This window comes from Heliconius melpomene, chromosome 21 (genome assembly GCF_056956725.1).
Source record: "Heliconius melpomene rosina isolate 202511_hmr_F chromosome 21, ASM5695672v1, whole genome shotgun sequence".
NCBI classification, from domain to species: domain Eukaryota; kingdom Metazoa; phylum Arthropoda; class Insecta; order Lepidoptera; family Nymphalidae; genus Heliconius; species Heliconius melpomene.
Genome location: NC_140409.1, coordinates 14,743,137 through 14,769,822, shown reverse-complemented (window position 1 = coordinate 14,769,822; position 26,686 = coordinate 14,743,137). Strand labels below are relative to the sequence as shown.

At 39.7% G+C, this 26,686-nt stretch overlaps 1 protein-coding gene across 38 annotated transcripts; it reads left to right on the top strand.

Moving 5' to 3' along the window:
• The first annotated feature begins 474 nt into the window (after positions 1–474).
• Positions 475–25,798, top strand: PAN3 (Poly(A) specific ribonuclease subunit PAN3). 38 transcript variants are annotated; one of them, XM_085205555.1, is made up of 27 exons: positions 477–841; positions 922–1,037; positions 1,260–1,346; positions 1,793–1,822; positions 2,094–2,120; positions 2,293–2,316; positions 2,469–2,492; positions 2,566–2,622; positions 2,833–2,859; positions 2,933–2,959; positions 3,061–3,096; positions 3,185–3,202; positions 3,285–3,305; positions 12,060–12,182; positions 12,400–12,487; positions 12,858–12,935; positions 13,032–13,055; positions 16,381–16,479; positions 16,817–17,056; positions 17,577–17,731; positions 17,995–18,116; positions 18,330–18,429; positions 18,587–18,723; positions 19,038–19,119; positions 22,777–22,892; positions 23,304–23,470; positions 23,939–25,798. In XM_085205555.1, the coding sequence occupies exons 2-27, from the start codon at positions 951–953 to the stop codon at positions 24,073–24,075; spliced, it is 2,133 nt and encodes a 710-aa protein (XP_085061681.1). In that variant the 5' UTR covers positions 477–841; positions 922–950; the 3' UTR covers positions 24,076–25,798. The 38 variants fall into 38 exon arrangements, with proteins under 38 accessions (XP_085061679.1, XP_085061662.1, XP_085061669.1 ...); XM_085205554.1 differs by having other exon boundaries at positions 2,927–2,959; XM_085205557.1 differs by having other exon boundaries at positions 478–841; positions 2,596–2,622.
• Positions 25,799–26,686: the final 888 nt, after the last annotated feature.

The window sequence follows — 26,686 nt, the reverse complement described above, 5'->3', positions numbered from 1 at the left end:
GGGACATTGAAATTATTTTATGACTATATTAATAATTATCCAAATTCATTGTAAATAATAACACACATATCGAAAAACGGAATCCTGATGCCCCTGATAACGCATTCGTCCAATCATAAATGACTAAATGAGTCTATTTAGTACGTAACCTACCTAGTTGGTAGTATGTATATACAGGTATATCATACACTGAAATGCATATTCTATAGGCTACGGTTGAAATGCGCAAGTCATCGTTTATTGATGGATCGGTGATCTCGTCCTTTATTAAAAATATTATTTTTATAATATAATAATTATAACTATTTTTAAATGAAAAATAATAATAATTTTCTATAACAAAATTATAACATTACATATTATGAAATATTTCCTTGGTAATTAAAAAATAACCTGATGTCTTTATCGCTGTCAATTTAAATGGGTATTTAGAAAGTCGCTCTATGGCTACCAAAGAAACTACCATGTACCATAATTTGGTCGCATAGCATTTGTCTATGGCGTAGTTGTCCATGTCCACAATCCACAACACGAAACACGTATACATTTACGAATGTGAATGTCCATATACAAAATATATACATTCTACATGTTATATATTATTAATTATTATGGAAACAGATCCCAGACGAGACCAGTAGTTGTACGCACCTTTACAATGCAACTACAACTAGCTACTAGATATCTGCGAATCGTTTAACTTCTGTTAATAGTTTTTGGTAGTCGGCTTTAATTGTTTAAAATTATATTTAAATGTAGTTATGTGGGTTAAACTGTGGGTACGAGCTACTATTAATTGACATAAACATTTAGAAGATGAAACAGTGAATTAAGTCAACAAGTAACAATTTGTTTTTTGTGGATGTTAATTGACCTCTTTGTTTGTGTTATAAATATTCTTTGTTTATGTTGCATCTCTAGTTGGTGATAATATACATATATAAGAAGCCATGGATCCCTCAATGTATCTTCAATACTCTCCGCCCAACGGACCCCCAAACGGGCTGCCCCAGGAGTCGAAGCTGGCCACCTACATGGTAATTTTGTCTCTCATACTGAGCAATATATGAGTTTACTATCTGCTCTGGTAACAAGATAAAGCACGTCATTGATTGATCTGCCATTCAACATGATTTTTTTCTAAAATTAGATGGTGTATAGGGACCTAATTATATTATTACTAGGTTCCATCTGCCTATCTTATTATATGAGGGAAAGTGTGCAGCTGAAATAATAATAATAAATTTATTTTATTTTAGAATCGGTCAGCATCAACACCAAACACATCTTTAGCTCAGAGTATGAGCAAACTCAACATTGACTCGTCTCCAACATCTACTAAAAAGGCAAGTATAGTTTTTATTTGATATGTATTATTGCTTGCTTTTATTTGTTGATTGAATTCATTGTCAAAAATCTGGCAAAAAATTACCTTCTCTATGTGTATAAGTACATACTATTAATGATCCATATATATAAACAGACATCAAAATATAAGGTTTATGTTATTTATTCTGTTTTCCTATAGTTTTTGTCTTTTGACATGTCCTTTTGTATGCCATAAGCATGCCTATGTAGGACAATTAATATATTAATGATGACAAAATGTTTACATACATTGTAGCCTATATTATTTAACTACTGTAAAGTTCCATGTATATCACAATAGTTTTTGCATTGAAAGAGATTTTAATGGAAAGAACATCCATCATCACAAACTACAAACTTATAATATTAGTAGGATAGGATATTTTTTTCAGTATTCTAACTAACAATGGGTCTTTGTTGGCAGACTCTCATCCCTCATCCCCAGCAGCCACCAGTAAGTGTTATCGTACATTTATTTATCCGTTAATTGATCCCTGACATTTTGTATCTGAAATTAGTTATCAAATTTTGATCTACGAAAGAATATCACCACAATTTGTCTTAGTACAGAAAAGAAAAGGTATTTTGTATCATTTATATTTTAAGTGTTGTCTTATATATCTGATAAAAATTGTGGAATATTGTTTAAGTATGTTTGATCATTGTTATTACCAAATTCCATCTTAGTAACTATTTATTTCTTCTTTGTTTTTCTGCTGCCTCAGCATATATACACTCATTTACAACCGCAGGTATGTGTTCATAAGTCTTATGATTTCAATTGAGCTATGAACAAAATAATAGAAACTTTAATAGAGATTATAGATAAGCTATTTAAAAAAATTGTATGCTATTTAAAGAATATAATTTTTTTTATCAGGTCTTAATTAAAAATATATATTGTTTGTTTTTCTGCTGCTACAGCATATGGGCATGCCTCGACCGCAGGTATCATAGCTATCTAAACATTTTTTTGCAAAAGCATAAAATATATAATTTATTGAATCATAATTATTTTACAAAAATAACATATATTTATTTGTTAATTGGTTATCTATTGAAAACCATTTGTTTGCCTTTTCTTTGTGCTGGACATGTAGGGTTACAGTCCTCTACCACCACCGGTATGTATTTACAGCTTATCTATATAAAGTGGCTTATAATTATTTAGGATATAGTTTTTAGCCTATTTTTAAGATTGAATTTACTCCCTCCATGCACACTCAGCCAATTTACAGTCCGGAACAACACCAGGTACGTATTATGCTACAATATAAATATAGGCCATACAGGGTTGGTTCTGGCACACTCTGTGGCACAAATAATATAGGCAGAACATTTGATGGCACATGTTTATCTCTTGACTTGACTTGTATAAAATCTTTTAGGATTATAAATAATATCTTTTATTATATTTCTCTGAAATTAATCCATCTGATAGACATCTATTTTCTGGACATGCAGCCTGTCTTCAGTCCACCGCATCCCCAGGTGCGTATTGTGTGTAGATCTGAAATTATTATATATTACATTATAAATAAATATATTTCTTCTAAAGCTGCAGGACATTTATAACATCGCTCATCGTCAGGTCGGTATCACAATATTATTGACTCTTACATCAAGAGTACATATTGAAATGTACAATAAGTATATAAAAAAATATAATTTATTTTTATACACTACCGACAGCCGGGACCTCACTATCCTATCCGTAGCCCACCTCAGGTAAAAATAGTCTCTTTTTTATATTTCATAAAGAAGCTCACTCAATTATTCATTGTTAATATGTTTCTTTGTTCTATGCTGCCTCCAGCCATTCAGCCCCACTCAGGTATCAAAATTAATAAAATATTGTATTTTTTGTATTGGTTCTGTTTTATTTCAGTAACTATTCCTTTTTCATGCATACACAGAATTTCATTCCGAGGCATCCGGTAATAAACAACTTTTTATATATTAGCCATGTTATTATTTTTGTTTTACAAATACGTTGCTTATTTTATATATTATTACTTTGCTTATATTTAGGTAGGTACTATAGGTAGGTACTACCAGTACTTATCCTTTATCTATTTACAAAACGCATTTTATAACAATATTACGATTCAAACCATGTAATTTGCAAATCATATAATATAATTAATGGACTACAACTAACAGAGGTCGGAGGAGCACAATGTGTGACTACAAAATATTTTCATTTCTTCGCTCTGGTGTCGTGTCGTGGCGGGAGTATTATGTATGTATGTACTATGTCAAAGTCAAGTCAAAGTCAAAGTCAAAATATCTTTATTCCATAAAAATGCTTAACATTTACTTGGACATGTCATAAAATAGAAAAAAAATGCAAATTAAAAATAACCAAAAAAAAATGTGCAATTTTGACTTGAAAAAAGGCGGTTCAAATGGTTGAACTCATGAGAAGATACAGGCAAAGAAACTCATGGCCACTCTTTTTAAATGCCAACATTTGTTACAAATTACAATTTTAACTTAGAAATAGAGCAACTCATTTCCAAACATCTTTATCGCGAACATAATCTTTAACAGAGTAATATGCTTTTTGGCAGAGCCTGTGCTTTACCACTTTTTTAAATTTGTTCAGTGATAAATTAACCATGTCGTTTGGTAGTTTGTTATAGAAGTGTATACTTTGACCTACGAATGAGTGAGATACTTTATGGAGCCTAGAGAAGGGCACAGCAAGCTTATTTTTATTTCTTAAATTATGTTGATGGAGGTCACTGTTTTTATTAAATTTATTAATATTTTTATGCACATATACTAAGTTGTCGTAAATATATTGGGAGTGTAGTGTGAGGATGTTAAAGTCTTTGAATTTATTCCTTAGTGACTCCCGTGGACCCATTTTATAGACTGCTCAGACAGCCCGTTTTTGGAGCACAAAAATGGTATCTATATCAGCGGCATTGCCCCAAAGTAATAGGCCGTAAGACATAATGCTATGAAAATAGCTAAAGTATACTAAACGCGCGGTGTCAACATCGGTCAGTTGACGAATCTTACGGACAGCATACGCTGCCGAACTAAGTCTACCAGATAAAGTTTCTATATGCGGACCCCATTGTAACTTAGCATCTAATGTTATACCTAAGAAAACAGTTTCATTAACTACTTTAAGTTCCTCATTGTTCATCAAAACCCTGGTTTCTGCTTGTTGCACATTCTTAGTAAAGAACCTGATACATTTAGTTTTACTACTATTTAAAAGCAAGTTGTTGGCACTAAACCAGTGTAATATCCTAGAAAGAGCACTGTTTACATCGTCAATTTCCAATTGCCGTCTATTAACCTTAAAAACTAAGGATGTATCATCTGCAAACAACACTATTTCACAGATATCTCTCATAAGGTGAGGTAAGTCATTAATGTACAAAAGGAACAAACACGGACCCAGAATAGAGCCTTGTGGCACCCCCAATGCTACAGGTGACCCGTGTGATAGTTTCCCGTTGACATTTACTTTTTGAATCCTATCACTTAAATAAGAAGTGAGAAGATCCAAAGCAATGCCTCTTATACCATAGTGGTGTAGCTTCCTGATGAGAGTTTTATGCTGCACACAATCAAATGCTTTAGACAAGTCACAAAACACCCCAAAGGCATCACGTGACTCCTCCCAAGCCGCGAATACACTCTCTAATAATTTGACCCCAGCATCAGATGTTGACCTTCCACGAGTGAAACCAAATTGACCTGTGTGCAGTAATTTATTTTTATTAAAATAAGTAAGAAGCTGACTGAGTATCAGCTTTTCAAAAATTTTACTAAACGTAGGTAGTACTGAAATCGGTCTGAAATTTGTAGGGTCTTGCGTACTACCTGATTTAAACAATGGAATTATTTTACTATATTTCATCAAATCAGGAAACACTCCACAATCAATACGTCTATTAAAAATTGTAACTAAATCAGGAATCAAAATATCAATTAAAGAATTTATGATATTAACTGAGACACCCCACAAGTCGGCTGTCTTTTTCATACTAATTGATTTGAAAGCTACACTAATGTCTGAATAATTTACATGACGGAAAACGAAACCATTATAAAATTCGGGAACATTGTCTTTAATTAACGATTCTGCAATAGTGGTAGAAGAACCTAAATCGTTTGTTAGACTGACTGGGAAAGTAGAGAAAAACTTTTCAAATGCAATGGCCACTTCCAAATCGGAATCAACAATGTGACCGTCAATACTAAGTTTAAAATTAGAATCTTTCACCCTAGTTCTCCCAGTCTCGGCATTAACAACCTTCCAAATGGCTTCAATTTTATTATTACTATTTATGATTTTTGTTTTAATAAATAAAGATTTTGCAATTTTGCATACACTTTTGAAAATTTTAGAGTAAGATTTTAAGTACTCTTTAAACTCTTCACCACTATTAAACTGTTTTTCATAATATAACATATACAGCGTCTCCCTACTCTTATAAATACCTGCTGTGGCCCAGTCTCCAAAGATAGGACTATTGGTAATTGTAATCTCTTTGGGAGTAAATATTGAATGAAATTTATTAATAAAAGAGTAAAAAAAAGAATTGTACAAAGAATTGGGAGGTAAAGTTATATCTAAAACTGGTAAATTAGTTAGTAAACTAACTCTCATACGTTCCAATATTATATGTATGTATGTATGTATATCCTTAGGTTCCATTTACCTAGGGTTAAAAATTTTCTCATAAATTTACATAATAAAGGGACTAACATTCTTCACCATGATATTAAGGTATGGCGGTGAGCTCCGCGACAGACGGCAAACGGAGAACAGAGTTTCGTGACTCCAAGATCTCTGGTTACTTTTCTATAAATGCGGCATAAAGAGTGAACTTGGAGAAAAACACTGCTAGGCATAATATTGAAGTTTATTTAGTTTCAATATTTGTATATATTTTTTTGCTTTATTATTTTTGCTTATTTGAATTTTCTATATTGGCTAACACTATATTGATATTTTGTATCCGATAGTAGGTACGTTTGAATATGACAGACAAACAAACTTTTCAACTATATATATATATACATATATATTCGTTTTATCGTTGACTCCTGGGACCTCCTGGGATATATATATATATATATATATATACAGGATGTATATATATATATACACATATATATATACACACATATATGTATATATACACCCTGTATATATATATGTCGATTATAATCTCCATAGTCGGATAAGCGTTGCCTGGGCTAAGTGGCGGGAGGTCACTGATGTGGTCTGTGATCGCAGGATACCGTCCAAACCTTTTCCGACTTAGGGGCTGGCCCAGGAATTATAAGGATAGTGCTCGAGTCCGGGCTCTCGCAGGCCGTATACTCGGTCTTTGACACATTGCCAATATGCATTTCATTCATGGATAATGGTTATGTAACACTAATGCTGCATCTAGAATGTATCGGAAAAGATACCAAAAAGCTGAACGTCATCCCGATTATCGTGTATTTAGATTTTTCTCTCTTCAACAAAGAAGTAATCCAGCAAGTGTCGTCCCATTTCGGAATCCAGATTAAATGCGCCAACTTTTAAAGTTACTTGCAAAAACAGTGTAGTACATTTTTTTTATGCTACAGTCGGTTAAAGTTGGGTGTACTAAATATTTTGAATTTAGTGTTTGGCAAAAACACCACATTTTATTGAAAACTGATGCAGGTATGTTTCAATCTTAAACTGTAATTCACAGAACGATTACTCATGATTACATTACAGAAAAAAAAAATGAAGAAAGAGTAATATTTGTAGTCCTGGGACTTAAAAAACCATCACAGGGTGTCGGTTTTTCCGATATTTTTAAAATCAATATAATATGAAAAATACATGACAAAGATTTTTTTTTATATTTTTCTCATAACTGTCATGACTTGGTCTATCACCTGGTTTCGTTTTATCGTTGACTCCTGGGACACCCTGTATATATATATATATTATATTAAAACAGTAAAAATATTTTGTCTGCACATTTTATATTTTTGACTGAAATGGACAGAGGGACACTTAAAAAGAATAATAGAAAGCATAAATATATATTTTTTATTTCTTGTCGGTCGGTCTGTCTGTATGTATTATCACGCTAATCTTCGAAAGTACTCAACAGATTTCCTTGAAACGTTCACCAATTGCTTTGCTCTTATTTAGCTGACAGAGTTTAGAGGGTTGATGTGAATGGCAAGAAATCTCCTGGTTCAGTAATCAGACAGATATTCGTTGTCGGTTATATACTTTAGTGTTGTGGTTCCTGCTTCATCCTGCGCTGTGCTGAGCTGCGTAGCACCCTGCTGTGTTGTGCTGCCCGGCGCTGCGTTGTCCTGAGGTCGATAGGACTAGAGAGTCTACTCTTCTGTGAGTACTTACACAGTTTTTATAGTTAGGCACTCACCTTCCGTTCACCGACGGAAGACTAGTTTTTGCCAAAGTGATAGTTTAGACTTAAATTACACCCTTCTCCACCGCCCCAAGGTGAGGGGAATGACATAATGGCCGAAAAGGAGGATATCCTCCGCTACCTAGAAGCCCACCATAGTGAGGCTTACCGCGCGGCGGTCAATTATGCGCGCAACCGCAACGTGAGCCCGAGCCCGCCCGACGACGGTCCGAGTGCCGATGTTGACCAAGTAGAGCCGATGCTCTCGGACGGGCCGAGCGACTCCGAAGTCGCCCTGCCGAGGGAACTTCTCCGCGTCCCCTGCGCCCCCCCGTTCACCGCAACCGTCACGGCGAACAACTGTTCCTCCTCCGATGACTCAGACGACGGTTTCGAGACCGTCGCATCTCGTTCGGCCAAACGTAAGGCTAAGGCCCCCCCGCCGCCCAAGAAGGAAGAAAGCAAATAAGCCCAAGAGCAAAAACACCCGTGCGATTGGCGCTGCGTCGCAGGTCCCCCTCTCCCCTGCCCCCGCAACTGCGGCCGAGTGGGAAGAGCCCGAGACCCCCCGCGCCCCCCGTGTCAAGCCTCCGCCGCCCATTTACATGCAGGAAAAGCACAAGTGGGACAAAGTTTCTGATTGGCTTAACAGCCAAAATATCTCCTATTCCACCGCGCGCCTAACGCAGGTAGGAATCAAAATACAAGTAGCCACTTCGTCGGAGCACCGACAACTAACCTCATTCCTTAGGGAATATCAAATAGGATACCACTCGTACGCCCTAGAGGACGAGCGCCAATTGCGCGCAGTTCTAAAGGGCATTCCGAAAAAAAAAGCTTGTTTTCTCCGATCTCCGGAATAAGGGTTTCCCCGTGCGCCAAGCGCATCGGCTTTACAATTCTCGCACTAAAGCGAAATTTGATATAGTCCTTGTCGTCTTGGACCTCACTAAAGAGGGAAAGGAAATTTTCAACCTGAGGTCGGTGTGCTCTCTCATCGGCATAAGGGTCGAACCCCCACATTCGAGGGGTCTAATAGGGCAGTGTCATCGCTGCCAACTATACGGCCACTCGGCCAAAAATTGTTTCGCGCGGCCTAGGTGCGTTAAGTGCCTAGACGACCACGCCACTGCAGATTGTCCCCGCAAAGCTCCCGATCCCGCCGTCCCTCCCAGCTGTGTGCTCTGTCAGACGCAGGGTCATCCCGCGAACTATCGCGGATGCTCCCGCGCGCCGCGCAGACGCACCAGGCGCGGAGGCAAAAACAGGGGGGCTAATCCCCACAATCGCAAAATAGAGGAGCCGGCTCCTAAATACGTGCCCGCCCCCCAGCCTAAGGAGAACGCGTGGATCAAACTCGCGCCACCTCCGGTAGTCGCCCGCGCTGCGGCCCCGGTCAAGCTGCCGACCGTCAAGGTCGGGGCTCCCAACTCCACCCCTGCGCCCTCCCGCGCCTCCCTCTCCAATGGTAGCGATTTCGCTCTAGTGCTAAATTTAGTTAGATTCAACGAAATCAATGCGGATCACCGTCGTGTCATTCTCAAATTAGGCGAAGTGCACCCCTCAGGCCCACCCACTAAAACAGTAATCAACTGGAGGAAATTTGGAAAGCTCCTTCGTTCAAATGAATCCCCTTTAAAGGAATTAATACCTCGCATCGCCGACTCCGCGGAGTTAGCAATAGACGCGGCGAATAAATTTACCGAATATATTCAAAACACAATCCAGAGCTGCTCGAAAGAGGTACCAAACCTACCCGAAGGTAGGTTTGAAATCTCAGAAAAGCTCCGACGACTGATTAGACGCAGAAACAAAGCAATGAGACGACACGACGCATACCCGACTGACGATAATCGTAGGGAATTTAATAGATTAAAGAGGAGAGTTCGATTCGAGTTCGAACTTCTGCGCGGGGAGTCGTGGGATAAAAAGCTCGAGGGGCTCGCTCCATCGCACCAGGCATTCTGGAGGCTGTCGCGTGTTTTTAGAGTCGATTGTCTCTCGACTATGCCTCTTCTCGTTAGGTCAGATTTATCAATTGCCGCCGATGACACCGAAAAAGCGGAATGTCTCGCTGACAGTTTAGAGGCTCAATGTACTCCGAGTAGTCAGCCCTGCGAACCGAGCTACATTGCGCGCGTGGATTCCGCGGTCGCAGAATGGGCGCTGACGCCCCTACAAGGGGAACCGCTCCGCCCCACCTCGGAAGACGAGGTCATAGACATCATCAAAAATCTCAAAGATAGGAGGGCCCCGGGGCCCGATCAATTATCTAATAGAACACTTAAGTCCCTTCCGGCTCAGTTCTTATCTCTATTGGTCATTATTTTTAATTCCCTTCTCATGTCGTTCACCTTCCCCGACGAGTGGAAGGAAGCCATTGTCATAGGTATACCGAAACCTAACAAGCCGCGGAATATGCCCTCTAGCTATAGACCTATCAGCCTTCTCAGCTGCTTAGGAAAAATTTATGAGAGAATCATTCTCATTAGACTCTCCGAGGTGGTAGAGGCCAAATCTCTGCTCATCAAAGAGCAATTCGGTTTCAGAAAGAAACATTCCGCCATCCACCAAGTCCATCGCGTGGTAGAGCACATAGCTCAATATAAAGTAAAAACTTCCTACCGCAGACATACTGCCGCCATTTTTCTCGACGTAGCGAAAGCATTTGACAAGGTCTGGCATAATGGCTTGATTTTCAAGCTGCGGCGCTCTGGCTTGCCAGACTGTCTCTAGCGCATCCTGCAGGATTTTCTGTCAAATAAATACTTCCGCTATAAAGTAGAAGGAACGCTCTCCTCCCCCCGCCTCCTCCGCGCAGGCGTCCCCCAGGGTTCAACCCTCTCCTATGTTATACGCGCTGTACACAAGAGACATACCTCGTACCAGGGATGTACACTTGTCTATGTACGCCGATGATACCGCCCTATACACTTCTTCGCGTAACACGCATTATAGCCGATCGACTTCACAAAGCGGCCCGCGTACTTAGTGTGTGGTTCCGCCAATGGAGAATCGAGGTAAATCCAGAGAAGAGTAAAGCGATACTCTTCCCTCGCGCTCGTTCAGAGCAGATCTCTACCATCTATCTATTAGATAAAGCCATTCCCTGGGAAAAAGAGGTCAAATATCTAGGTGTCACATTAGACTCTAAACTCTCCTTCAAACCCCACGTCACGAAAACTTGCAATAAAGCTAAATTCATTCTTAATAGATTATACTATCTCATAAACAAGCGTAGTAAAATGTCACTTAGAAATAAGCTACGACACTATACAAAACTTGTATAAGACCCGTCCTCTCTTATGCTTGTGTAGCGTTCGCGCACACTAAGCTAGATCCCATGCAAAAGGTACAAAATAAATTCTTACGTATCGCATCAGGTTGTCCCTGGTTCGTGCGTAACGTCGACCTACATAGAGATTTTGGACTGGAATCGATTTACGAGCACTGCAAACGTTTAACGAAGCGCTACATTGAGCGCGCAGGCTCGCACGCGAATCCCCTCATCGTTAATGCGTGAGATTACATGCCTAACGCACTCCCTAGACGTAGACGCCCGCGCAGCGTCCTTTTAGACTCCGATGACGCCATTACTATAGCGAATGCCCCGTAGGTAGGAAGCACACTACTCGCACACGACACAAACACCAAGAAGTCCAGCTTACTCAACGGCTCGGTCGCGTCTCGGCGCGGTCGAGCCCAGCTGTTAGGGACCATTAGCTCCCTTAGAGTAGTCTAATTTGTCCCCAGTCGCGACTTCATGTCGCGGCTGGTTTGCTTAGCATAGGTGAAATCCCAGTCCGCTCGACGGCCGCAAGCCGAGGTTCGAGTCCCGCAGGGGGCGCCCTTACAGTCGTCGACTTCCTCACAGGCAGCCACTTAGTGCTTGCATTTCTTCAGGGACAGAGTACCCTCTTCCCTACCAAATCGCTGTAAAAGCCAATAGGGCTAACAGCATTTTCCACATGTTCGAAAAAAAAAACCGTATCTAGTTGAAAAAAAAATGAGATAGTATTGTTTGCTGATAACACTTCTTTGATTTTTAAACTAAAAAGACGACAAATAACATTTAAGACTGTTTCTGAACGAGTAAATTAAATCAGTCATTGACATCAACACATATGACTGTTAGTCAATTCTGTTTATTAAATGTTAATCATGTAGTTCAAGCGGGCGAAGCCGCTGGCAGGTCGCTAGTATTAATATTGCAATAAACAAATCCCAAAAATATAGTGCTTGCAAATAATGAACACAAGTAATTTAATCTTTTTATTTGTAAATATTCTGTAGGTTCTGATCGGAGAGTTCATCCCAGTCAACTACTACGGGCCGCCGCCTACCATCTTGGCCGAGTCGCCTGAGGAGTCACCGCCAGCAAACATCCCTTTACAAGTCAACACTCAGGTGCATCAGGTAATGTAGGAACTCATATAGGATCACTCTGTTATACGTCTGTCCCTGTGTCAAATATTTCCCACTGACCGTAACCGCTGTGCGTAGACAAAGTTGACATTAACAAATATTTGAAGCCCGTTTATTTGTTTATGCTACTTTGATAACTTGTACCGGGAAGGTGCTTATTTGTATAATGTTTATTTTATTTCTTTTATATCATTTTATACTTGTTTAGGAAAACGTTGGGGGAACAACATACTTCTATCCCGCCAACACTGAGGCACTGAACACTTCAGCCAATCTCAACACATCGGCCGCTATGGGTAACGTACTCGTCCATATGTTATGCGAATACAAGAAAATGTATGCTAATAGCATACAATTTGGAAAATTTATATGTTTACTATGTATGTATGAGTGCATTTTTGACATCGCCGTGCTTTGTCCTACTGGAGCAGAGACTACTTTGTCCTCCTCTGATAGGAGATAGAGCGGCGTTGGGTTACGCCACTCAACAAGTGACGCAGAGGCACAGCGTCTGACTGTAAAGCCGACGGTTGTACATTGCATTCTAAATCGTTCGTCGCTAAGAAGACAAAGCGCAAAGAGAGAGAGAGAGTGTCTTAGCACTACATGCCAGTGTTCAAATTATAAATAATAAATGGGTTAGATAAAGATATTGAATGTTTACAGGTGCAGAATGTATAAGCGTGTCCGCGTATGGCACTCATATGTACCCGCACGTCCCCGCTACCACCAAAGTGCAGCCGGGTAATTATATATTTAATTATATTTGTGGTAGCAGAGTGTGTTGTTTGCTTTGGTTAACCGTATTATGACATTTTTCACGCTCACTCTTTATTAAAGAGCCAGAATGGAGTATACAGACAGGTAAGGACTGTAACTAAATCACTCTGTACTTCTTTTAATTAATAAACTTAATAATAGATATAGGCAGCCATTTATATTTGACATATGTATGTGGATGTTTTTATTTTAATTCCATTTGCTTGTCATTTATTTATCCAAATAACTCGTAAAGAATACGATACTTGATACAGGTGTAGCTTAGGAAGTAGAATTATTATGACGTCGTAACTGTGAGTGCTCTCTCTGCAACCTTTATGGCCTAAGATGCTGTGCTTAAATCTGCAGGAATCTGTCTTTTTAATGAAACTTATTTTAATGACATTATAATAGATTACACTAGGATTGCCTAGAAGAATCCTGCCGTAATCACGTCATCATGTGTTTTTGGAGAAAATTGCACTCACGTTTTTTATGTTAATTTCACAGCATTGGAAAGAAAATTCCGTAAGGAATTGGAAAAATTATGGTTGCCAGCTCTCAGTCTTCCGCAAACCCAGAGTTGCCTTGTTTTAAACAGGTCACTTAATGTTAATAATTTGCACTCATTTGTTTTTTTTGTTGTGAATTATACAGGGTAAAAGCGTCAGCCTTTTACGGGAACAGCATATAGGGTACAATATTTGCCTGCAGGTTTAAGCACTGGGATCTCTACCTATTGAGGTTATTCAAATTATTATGCCTCCGTATATTGAATAAATAAATCCGGGTTCTCGCAGGCCCTATACTCGGTCTCTGACACATTGCCAATATGCTTTTCATTCATGGAGAATGGTTATGTAACGCAAATGCTGCAGCTAGAATGTATCGGAATAGATACCAAAAAGCTGAACGACATCCCGATTATCGTGTATTTCGATTTTTCTCTCTTCAACAAAGAAGTAATCCAGCAAGTGTCGTACCATTTCGGAATCCAGATTAAATGCGCCAACTTTTAAAGTTACTTGCAAAAACAGTGTAGTACATTTTTTTTATAGTACAGTCGGTTAAAGTTGGGTGTAGTAAATATTTTGAATTTAATGTTTGGCAAAAACACCACGTTTTATTGAAAACTGATGCAGGTATGTTTCAATCTTAAACTGTAATTCACAGAAGGGTTACTCATGATTACATTACAGAAAAAAAATGAAGAAAGAGTAATATTTGTAGTCTTAGGACTTGAAAAATTATCACAGGGTGTCGGTTTTTCCGATATTTTTTAAAATCAATATAATATGAAAAATACATGACAAAGATTTTTTTTTATATTTTTCTCATAACTGCCATGACTTGGTCTATCACCTGGTTTCGTTTTATCGTTGACTCCTGGGACACCCTGTATATACATTAATTCAATAATTTTATCAAACTTGGGAGCGTGGCAAACGGCGATAGGATTTGAAGAGATAAACAACAGGGTCGCATGCCTCCTGCACTTGATTAAGATAGAAGGTCATCACGCTAGCGGCTACTTACAATGCATCGATTGTTGGTATCTCTTTGGGAAGCAGAGGGAACATAGTGTTAAGACACTTCGTTCCTCACTTTCTGCGGAATTCTGGAGGCATTGCGTGTTGAGTAGCAGAACTCAACGTAACGCTTGGCCTCGACACCAGAGCGTAGAAAATCGAAATATAAACGTAAATGGATATTTCCGTTCCTCGAGTGGGGATCGAACCCACAACCGTCGCGTCGCAGTCACACCCTGGTGCCGCCGCGCCACGGCATGTTGGTGTTTTAATATTAATTATAATGCGATGAGAGTAACAAATTACGTCATAAGTTGTAGGTACGTTATAGTACTTTTTGATTTCTCTTATATCTTCTTACTAACAATTATAAATCCCTCATATTTTTATTATTAACTAGCGACCCCCTTGCGGCTTCGCCCGCTTTTACTACTGGATTATTCATATAATGTATGTTTGCAAAGCACTTAAGATAATGTGAAAATTAATTAAACTCTAATGCAACCCGCATTTTCGTAGTTCCAATAAGGATTTTCCAATTGTTTTACTCGGCAAGAATTTTTTAGTAGGTATCGTAATTTTAAATCTGTGCTACTAATCTTTTCAAGTACTTATTAAAATATATTTAAATGACTATTTTTAGATAGTTAAATGACTATTTTTAAACGGAAGAAATTATAAACAAAAGCCTTCCTACTAATAACTACTACAAAAAATATGAAACCAAATATATCGCGCTGAAATAATACATTCAACTCCAATTATCCAATACGTGCAAACGCATCTAAATCTTCGTTACTATGCCTCTATAGCAGGCGGGTTTTTTTTTTCGAGCTTGTGGTTAATGCTGAAGAGGGTATTCTGTCCCTGATGAAAAGCAAGCACTACGTGGCTGCCTGTGAGGAAAATTAAATAGAATGCATTGGCCGGGAATCGAACCCGGGCCACCCGCGTGGCAGGCGAGCATTCTACCACGGAACCACCGATGACTGCTCATGACGCGCTTGTATAAGCAAAACGTCGCGGGGCGCGTTTCGCAGCAAGGATATTTTGATATTGTAACAACTTCTAAAGTACTTATTAAAATGAAAAACAGTAAAACACAGTTTTGAACGTCGTCGTCAACGTCAACGGCGTGATGTGTCAACAATTAAATGCGTTTTTCTCTTAAACTATTCGCAATTTCGAAATAGTGTAAAAAGCAAATTTTATCTTCGTTTAACGTAGAAAATTAATAAAGTATTTTAAAGGATAAGGATTAATACCATAATGGAAAAATATCCCTCACAATAAAAAATATATTGAAATTACTATTTTTAGACAGAAATATGATCACTACACGTTATCCTTAAAATATAAAAATATGCTCTCGCGGACTTTTTTGTAGATCTTATTAAGAAGAACAATACTCCAGTACATTATTTTCATGTAGTACTTACCATTAACGCAGCGCATGCGCGAAAGTGTCTCAATGGGTAGGACTTTAGACACATTTATCGTATTTATGTTAATTTACATAAGAATGTACAAATAATAAACTATATATAAACCTTCCCTGAGAAATACTCGACCTAATGGTGAAAACCGCATAAAAATCCGTTGGGTGGTTTAGAAGAAGAAGAGTTAGAAAGTTCAGACAGACACGAAAAGCGACTTTGTTTTATAAGATATAGGATAACAATTATTACTAAAATCTGCACCTTTAATTGTAATATTTATATTTAAAAAGATTTTCTCACCAAAACTGCCTTGTTGCCGATGGTAACTCCTGTAGGACTGACGCAACTAATATCTTTATTTAACTCGATTCAAAAGGGCCTGTAATGGCCTAATTGAATATTATTATTTTGATTTCATAAACATTGAACAAATATTTACGTGTCGCCATTTTGTCCGACAAGGTTTGGCGTCGACGTTCTACATGCCGGAAACCATCAGGGAAGAAATTTACAACAAGAACGACGATATTTTTCTGAGGCCCGATATGAAATACTACCAGGGTGAGATAAAGACGCACGCACAGCCGTAACCGCTGTGCGTAGAAATGTCAAATTTGGACAGATGTTTATTTTCGTAATCTGGACATCCACTAAGAAGGGATTTGGGAAAGGGATTGGGAAATTATAACCCTAAAGGGATGAAATAAGGGTTGAAAGTTTGTATGGATTTTTTTTAAATCGGCACCGATTTTGATAAAATTTGAAATTTAGAATCTTACAAATATTTTATTGAACACGTGTTTCATGGTTGATTAGAATTCACCCCTTATGGTCCTAATAAGCAAGCGAAGTTGCGCGCGTTCGCTATTATTTAACATGTTGTTTATATCCCGGTCAGACCTCCCCTCGACCGTGGACATATATGGCGATCTAACGCCTTTGGAGCCGGGCGGGCCGCATCTCCTGGCGAGCTCGTACCGCGTCACGCACCGCACCACGGGCGAGTACTTCGCGATGCGGCGCCTGCACGGCGTCAGTGCGGCCGCCGGCAAGCGCATGGACGTATGGAAGAACCTCGACCATCCGAACATTGTGAGGCTCCACAGAATGTTCACGACCAAGGAGTTTGGGGATCATTGTAAGTTTTTTTTTTTTGCGTTCTTTTGTTTTATCTATCCCTATGATTTTTTTTTGGTTTGTTTATGTCTTGTATTGGGGTTTTAGGTCCATATTTTGTTAAATTCTTTTATTATGTTTTGTTTAAGTTTTCATTGCTTAAAAGTATACTAAAAATCCCATTTTAACAATATTTTAATAGTTTAAAACTCCTTTTAAAATTTTATACAGTTTTCTTGTAATTTTGCGGCATGCCTTACATCCTGTTAATATAAATCATTCGCTAGACGTCTTTGGCGCAAACGTTCATTCATTATCATTCCTTATTATTATTATTATTTCCTGATCCCAGTAAAACTTGCCACAACTGATTTAGGAGCGATTTTACGAAATTTCAATCAAAAACAGTCCTTTATTTAACAGTTTTGTTACTGCATTTACCAATTTTAGTCCTGTATTTACCTTTTTGATTCTGTATTTACCTGAACAGTCCCATATGTACCTGATTCAAAGAACAGTATAATCGTTGAATGTACCCTTAGCCCTGGTGCTGATATACGACTACCACCCTTCGTCCATTACGGTGATGAGCAAGTACCTATGCGGTGCGCCGCCCGGCAGCGGCCCGGAGGCGAACGGCGCGTTTCACGATCCCTTCTCCTCGGATCCAGACGCGCCGCGGCCCTATACACACACGGTGGGTTCACTGTCGATAAAAAGTCGTGGCTGCGCTGAAGTTAGGCGCAATGTTCGTTCAGGAAGACATAGCTAACTTCAGGGCGGTTACGACGGGTCGACCGTAATGTAAGTAAATGTAACATGTTTATGTAGAAATGTAGGAATAGCTACTTTAAACACAGTCATAGCTCTACACGTAGATGCATTTGAACGCAATATATTGAATATAAAAATCAAAGTAAATATTTAGATATATGTATATGATGCATATGATAATAACAGAAGAACGCAATGTTACGAGCGGTGGCGTGCGGTGCCCTCCTGCCGGAGGCGGTGCTGTGGTCGATGCTCGTGCAGCTGACAGCGGCGCTACGGGCGATACACGCCAGCGGGATGGCCTGCCGGTCAGTACTAACATACATAGATATTACAAATTGTGTGGAAATCGTATTTGTACGGAACATTATTTATATTTTTTTAGTTTGGTTGGATTTGAAAGCTTCATATGCAGCATTTTAAATAAAGCTTTAAAATTTAATATCATAAGATAACGAAGAATTTTTTAAGAATTTCACCACTAAAGTAATATAATATTTAATTTGTTTGTGTGTTGTTAGAACCCTGGAGCCAACTAAAGTGATAATGAACGGCTGCCGCGTCCGCATAGCGTGGTGCGGCATCGGAGACGCCATGAACGGTCACGACGATGTAGCGCGGGTATGTTCATTTACTTTTTACATATACGTTGACAATATCGTTTCAAAAAGTAACGAAAGAACATTTTTATAATCTTACGCTGACATATATATTCCTATAATATACTGCCTCCTATTATATAGGACCTTCTACTATTTCAAAAACATCACCTTTTCAGGCCCAACAAGATGACCTGGCTTCTCTCGGTCGTCTCGCTCTCGCACTCGCCTGCCGCAGCATCCACTGCGACAACCTACCAGCTTGTCTAGATCTCGTCACCAGGACTTATTCCACGGATTTCAAGAATCTTGTGTTGTAAGTATCTAAATAGTTTATTATTCAGCCTCAGGCTGTATCCTGCATTTAGCAGAGGAGGGAAATTAATACACTTCGTTCTCCACGAACCGCTGAAAACTTTGAGCAACTGTTGAGTTTCTTGCCGGCTCATCTCAGCAAAACTACCTTCCGAATCGGTGGTAGCTTTTTGTTCATAGGTTCATTCGAGGATTCAAAAATGCTTATAATAGTCTATTTAATTATACTTATCATAAATTATAATTATAAACTAACTAAGTCATAATCAACATTATAAATAACGTACGTCCGTATAAATAATTTTGATCGACAAGCAGGTATCTTATATCGACGACGAACACGCGTCGCTCCATCAGTGATCTCATGCCGATGATTGGGGCACGTTTCTATACGCAGGTATTTATACACAAATGTATTTAGATGCTATTTCAAATAATATTTATTTGATAATTGGTCATATTTTGTATTTAATTTGATATATGTAATTTTCATTTCTTTCGTAAATTACTATCCTAGTTGGTAAATAGGTTTAAAGTAATTATGAGTAATAAATTACACATGTTATTTTTATATAGTTAAAATACTTCATTTTATAGTAATAATATAAGTATGTTAATAAGTATGTCATAATGAAAGTTCGTTACAGTAAGTTTTTACGTATACAAATACACTAGTTTTTGTTTCATTAAAAACAACCAAGTAGGTAGTTATGATTTTACAGGCATTTCAAGTTTGCAAAAATTTCAAATGCCGCTTACAGTCCAGCGGTCGGCGGTGACGTCACTGGTCTTACAACTCGCTAGTCGCCGGTGACAGTTAGGAGGTCTCGCGCAGTACTTTGTTTGTTTGTTACTTGCCTGTGCTAAAGTGTCAATCTAATTAATTAAAATGGATGAGGGATTCGAAAAAGGGCAATCGGATAACCTACCCGTAATAGATGGATTTATACTTGCCGATTATTTATCGAATAATAGTGATTTCATCGCCGCAGAAATGCAAGGAGTAAAAGTGCAAAGATAAGTTTTGTTGTCTAACTAGTAATATTATGTCAATTTGGGGTATAGATAATAATATCTTATATTATTTTATTTGAAATTATTTATTTAAAACAGTATTATATTACAAACTAGTTTCATATTGTAGGTAACGCTATTTGCGTTAAAAGAAGCAAACCTTTTAATCAAGTTCAAAGTAGTAAGATTGTTTTATAAGTGAATTTAATATAATAATAATATAACTAAATATATGCAGTAAGTTCAGTAGATGTACAATTTTTTTTAATGTAGATTTTTAATATTTTTATATATGTATATCTGAATAATATTTTTATTGTGATTATTGTAGATCGGCAAGAGAGACTTATGGTCATGGTGCTATTGCGTACGTATAAGTTAAAAGAGTAGGTTATGTATGTATTGCCAAATGTAGATTACAGCAGAACACCGCGCAAATATTAAACCATATTATTGCAGTTTAGAATGTAATGAAAAGAACGGTTCCTGTATGCCTCCATCAAAGTTCTGAGTAGTCTCTCCATTAAAGTACTGATTAAGTTTGTGGTAACGCCCAAGCCAAACCAAGTGTTGTTGGAAAAAATTCAAGCTTTCTGGTATCGATACTACAATAAAAATAATCAAAGCTAAAGATTTTGGTACAACACGGTTTTGGTTATGAGCGTTTACCACCTGGGCGGTCAGCCCAGCCGGGTGAGACCCTTGGTTGCCCCAAGGGAGGCCCAGCTAGGCGACCAGCGATCGAGGTGGCTGCTCAGGAGTCGGAATCAGAAGGGGAGGGGAGGATGATATCCCTCGGCAGGGGTTTGGTGGCATCCGGCGGTTGAGTGTGGAGCGGAGCGATGCTGCGAAGGTGCAGGCGAAGCATCGGCACGGCGATACGCGTTGCTCGCGAGCCGGCCTGGGTAACGCCCGGAGGGAAGCGTTTTGGACCACCTGCAGGATCTTCCTTTGGGTCTCGCTGGTGAGCGCGTACCACGCCGGGCCAGCAAAACAGGTGTGGCCTGACGTACTCCTTGTACAGCGACAACTTCGTTCTCAGGGGGAGCCTCGATTTGAATAATGGACGCAACAAGGAGAGCGCGATTTTGGCCGCGCTGGCTGCTTTTTTGACTTGCCCTGTCATGTTAAGTCTGCGGTCGATCACCACGCCCAGGTAGGTGGCTCGGCTGCTGCAGGGGACTTGCTGGCCCTGCAGGCTCAGCGGAGGAGGCTGTTTATGGTGGGACCCAAAGCTGATCGCTTGGGTCTTGGCGATGTTGAGTGCGAGCCTCCACTCCGCCAGCCAGTCCGACAGCAGGTCGAGGGCGCGCTGGAGCTTCACGAGTGCGTGCTGGGGGTTGAGCGACTTCGTGTAGAGGGCAATGTCATCGGCGTAGAGCGCCAGAGTTGCGTCTTGATGCGTCGGGATGTCGTCGGTGTACAAGGAGTATAGGGCAGGCGATAATATGCTGCCGATAATATGGGGGACGCCTGCGGCGAAAGGGTGGCTGCACGAGATCTCACTCTCCACCCTTACGTTAAACGTCCTGCCGGTGAGATAGTTCGCCAGGATTACGGCGACGTGATGGGGGATGCCGGCACGTAGCACCTTGTGTAGCGACACGTCTAAGAAGGCTGCTGCGACACTCTCCTTTTTGTTGATTGCCGTGGCCGCGAAGTGCACCACTCTGGCCACCTGCAGCGTGGTAGAGTGGTCGCTGCGGAAACCAAATTGTTCGTTGCGCGGCTGGAAGTGCGCCAGTATGAACGGCAGCAACAGTTTCTCGTAGAACTTTCCAACCGCGCTTAGGAGGGTGATCGGGCGGTAGCTGTCCGGGTCGCGCGGGTTCTTCCTCGCCTTGGGCAGCATAATGACCAGGCCCTTTATCCACGCCTGGCGGAAGTATCCCACGCGTAGACTGGCGTTAAAGAGCCTGGTCAGTGCGGCGACGATCCTAGGAGGGAGATGGCGGAGCGCGCCATTGGTGACGCCGTCCGGTCCGGGCGTCTTCTTCAGCTTCAGTCTCTTAATCGCCTTCGAGACAGTCGTCGGAGTGAAGAAGGGAGGAGGTGGCAGGGGACATTCGGAGGAAGCTATGGCGAGGGCGACGTTGGCCCTCATATGAGCGTGGTGGGCGGGTCGCTCGCTCACGTTGGGCTGGACGTAGAGGCCAGGCCATCCAGGTTAGCCAGGATCTCCTCTCCGCCGCGGGATAGCGAAGAGAGCCATCCGGGTGAGCCAATGGGTGCACTGCTGGCCTCTTTTTCGTGAGCTGGCGGCAAAGGCGATTCAGAGATGGTTGCTCCACGTTCGCCTCCTCTATGCGGCGTTCCCAGGCGTCAGCGCCGGCCTCAACGAGCGCCTCACGGACGCGCTCGATGAGCCGGTTTAGCCGGGTTTTGATGGCGGGGTCCCTGGTCTGTTCCCATTCTTTGCGAACCCGCCTCTTCTTCACAATGAGGGCGCGAACGTGCGCTGGGACAACTAAATTCGTAGTGAAACTACAGCTACAGAAGAGCGCGAACTGCGCGTGAACGAAGACGAACTGAGCGAGCTAGTTCTGTCAGACCAGTGACGTCACGCTTGTCGGTTACGGCCCGACGGAATCGCGCGTCGCGCGCTTACTTTAAAGGACAATATCTCAAAAACTAACAGACGTATCAAAATAATAACGTATTTTTTGTTTTTAAAAGACAATACGATGAGCTAGAATTTAAATTTAGTGATTATTCTCCATTGTAAAGACCTAAAACAGTTGATTTAAGTATTTAAAGCCAATCGCTTGATAAAAACTAATTTTAAGAAATTTATATTTAGTTCAGAAATATCGGTTAATATCGAATTACTAGCACACTTCTAGCAAAGCTCTATAATTAAAAATGTTAAATATTTAATGATAAATAAATATATTCATTTTCAGTACCATTTGCTTTCAGTAAACAAGTAATGTATTAAACATATTTAAAAGACTACACAAATATACGTCTTATACACTTTAAAAGAGGACGGACTGTCTTAACATTTAGTTTTCTGCCCTTTGATGGTCATTGCCATTAGGTTGAAGCTCTTCAACGTCGTGCCGATGCATTTGAGGAACAGTTATCCAGGGAAGTAGATAACGGCCGTCTTCTCCGTATCCTGGTCAAGTTGGGAGTCGTCAATGAACGGCCAGAGTATGTGTTTTTTGTTCGGTAGCATAATAAAAACCGTTAGTTCATAATTTTATTCGTGAAATTATAAAGTATCCGAAAATTTTTAACCGAAAGTGTCAAACGCAACAATTCACAATAGAAAAGAGTAAAATTATAAACTAAAAGTTTTTATAATCTTATGGTGACAAATAATGTACATGTTGGATAGCTTTACCTAATTAATTGGCCGACGTGTTGGCGGGATTTAAAAAGCGTGGGTTCGAATCTTGCTATCTATTAATTTATTATTTTTTTTATATTAGTTATCTATTAGTTAGTTATTAGTATCTTTATTAGTATTTCACTATGGATTCGAATTCGGGAACGTCTGACTTCAACAATCAGAATATTATTTACACATAAAGACAGTATAACAAACAACAACACTTTCAGGATGAACATGGACCCGACGTGGTCCGAGACCGGCGATCGCTATATGCTAAAGCTATTTAGAGATTATATATTCCACTCTGTGACGAGTGACGGCCGACCCTGGATAGACCAGGCGCACGTTACCAATGCACTGAATAACCTGGACGGAGGCTCTCAAACTAAGGTAGGTTGATTCATTTCTATACCCTTTATTAGATATTACTTAAAACTAGACTTATATAGTCATATAGATTTCCTAACTATTCCTCTATATTTATATATCGTTTATTTGGTGCAATTGCAGGAGGCGCAACCAATGTTTGCAAATAGTCTTTCCGCACATATTTACATACTAGCGACACGCTTGCGGCTCGGCCACTTGCGTTCTTGTTCTAATTTATGTTAGCAGCACCTTTATAATGATTTTTATTGTGAACATTTTGAATATGTAGACTATGTTTGCTCGCAACGCAAATATCTACATATTAAATTTAGATATAATATATTTGTGTGGGATATGACACACAAATAGTCTATCTCCCTGACGGGAAGGGAGACCCTGATGTCTGACGGTTACGAGATTGCTTCTATAGTGGTGCATGCAGACATGCATATCTCGCTGTATATATTCAATAGGCCTTGATGTGAGCAGGTAGAGCTGATGTCGCGCGACGAGCAGAGCGTCCTCGTGGTGTCATACGCTGAGCTCAAGCACTGCCTGGATGCGGCCTTCGAAGAAGTGATGACGGCGGCTGGATCCGACCGTGACGCCATGTCTTTCTCCCCTGCCTAATGGCGCCGGGGCCCATCTCCACTCCACTTCACCGTAGCACTCTGCATTATAGTTCTTAAATATTTATGTGTATTGGTTTATTGATTAGAATTATTATTAGAAGAAGGTGTATGAATCTGATCTTTTCCATCTGCATGATAACGGAAATTTTTTTTGGCTGTTAACCAAAATATTTTCGTAGATTTGGAAAAGGCGATTGACAGCGTTGTAAGAGCGAAATTATGGGAGATACTACCCCGGTACAATGTGAACGGACCCTTGCTGCAGGCTGTAAAGTCTCTTTACATAGACCGCTCAGCGTGCGTGCGAGTGGAAGCTGGCATGTCCCCTTGGTTTGACATCCAATCGTGTGTTAAATAAGGTTGCGCCATGTCAGCTCAATTGTTCAATTTGTATTTGGATAGCTAGCACCAAGGAGTGAAACAAAGTAATATGGGAGTGAAAGTTGGTGACTTGAATGTGAATTGCCTGATGCATGCAGATGATGCAGTGCTCATTGCATCATCAAAATGCGAGTTGCAGGCATTGGTCACCACTCTGAAAGAAGGATGTGAAAATAATGTATTTGAGAGAAATGAAGAGAGAATGAGGAGATGAATGTGGAAAGGAGTATTGCTGCCGATAACAGGTCAATGGAGTCTTAGCTGCTATTGATGGGAAGGCGAAACGTGAGCACAGTTGCGCGTTTGGCCGTACACAATGCAGTGTTGGTACCGACGTTGTTATACGGCAGCGAAACGGGGGTATTACAGAAGAAGAATGAAAGAAAGATGAACGCCGTGGAGATGCGATCTCTTCGTAGCATTTTGGTCACTTGCGAAAGCGGTCGAAACTAACTTCTGTCGGTCCTCTTTGCCGCCCTTGCAGAGGCCAGATCGGCTCGGATATTCCTCCTTGTCGTACGCAGCGTTTCGCCTCCACTTTCTTAATGCGAACAGCTAAGAAGTGGAACTCCTTGCCTGCTGAACTGTTCTCCGAAAAATACAATTGGCTTTTTTCAAGACAAAGTGAATGGAGGCATTATATAGGTACGCATGCTCCACCATCGTAAGTGCATCGTCACTTACCACCAGGTGAGATAGCGGACAAATGCTTGCTTATCTACAATTAAAAAAGTTGGTAGCGTTTGGCGCTCCGTTCTTTCTGACTACCCCGCTAAGGATAAAGCGTGAAGCTATGTATGTATGTAATTGACAGTAGATGTTGTAAGGCGGCGGGTGAAGCGAGTCACAGGTGTTGCAATAAGAATGTGCAGATAGAAAGGAACTGCTTCATTGTTATGTAGACAGTTTTCTCATAAATTATATTTACAATTATCACAAATATTACATACATTATGTACTAGTTATATAAGCAGACAAAGAGTCGTAAAAAGATCTCATTTTGACGTGAGCTCCTTTTTAAAGCCTCCTCTACGGTTCGAAAGTTACATTCCAAACTAATGCAGACGTGCACACCCCATCCAAAATATTCTGTTGGTAGGAAACCGAGACATTGTGGCGGATTATATCGAATTGTGCAATAGTTCCACAGTAGTCACATGTTCACTTTTAATAGATATCTTGGTAATTTGAGTACATACACACATATGTACATATATGCCACTACCAAGTTTCGAGCTATACGGAAAGTTCAATGGTACTGGAAAATCCAATAATTAGCGTTTACTTTATTAATTTTATTGCAAATGTATATTTTTTAATAAATCAAATATTAAAGTAAATTTCGCTTATTTTATTTGGGTGTATTCTATATAACTTGTTGTGTCTAATTAATTTGTAACTTCTAGGTTGATAAGTGCCCGACTGACGGAATATTGTTTTTAAGTGTTAGCCAGCATGGGTCACTCCGGCACTGAAGTTTACAGTGAGTGAGGCAGAAGTTTTAGAGAATTCTGCTACCTCTGATCAGCCACACTTATAATATCAAATTTTACATTATTTACTCTCTTCCTCCTCAGTCTATTCATTCGTCAGACACAGACACTAAGTCTGGTGAAACGAAATGCTTTTGTCTACTGACTACTGAACCAAGGACCAACAGACTGTTCAAGACAATATTATTTCGCTTTACCTAAACTTGACTTTAAAATTCAAGTCTTGAAAAATATTATATTTTACTCAATATAATTATAGAAAAAAAAAATGTTATCTTAACGTATAAGTTTTTGTTATACAATTTTTTTTACACTGTAAACATTATTTTAAAGTGACAAGTGCAATGTCTGTCCGTTCAGTAATTTGATTATTAATTTATTATATTGTGATTGCAATTTGAAAAACAAATATTTTTTTTGCTATTTTATTATAATATCATATTACTTTAATTGATATACTAATTTTATAGATTTTGCAGAACTTTTTGTCTGTCTTTATTCCCTAGAAGTAAAATTAAGAAAGACCTATTATTGTTAATCCACGTCTTGTTAACCCATGATTCTAGTTTTTTTAATCTGCATTTATTATGTATAAATTTTCGATTTCGGCGTTGAGTTCTGCCACTCAACACGCAATGCCTCCAGAATTCGGCAGAAAGTGGGGAACGAAGTGTTCACTAGCACTAGATTCCCTCTGCCTACCCTGCTGTGTGCGGGATACAGCGTGAAGCTGAT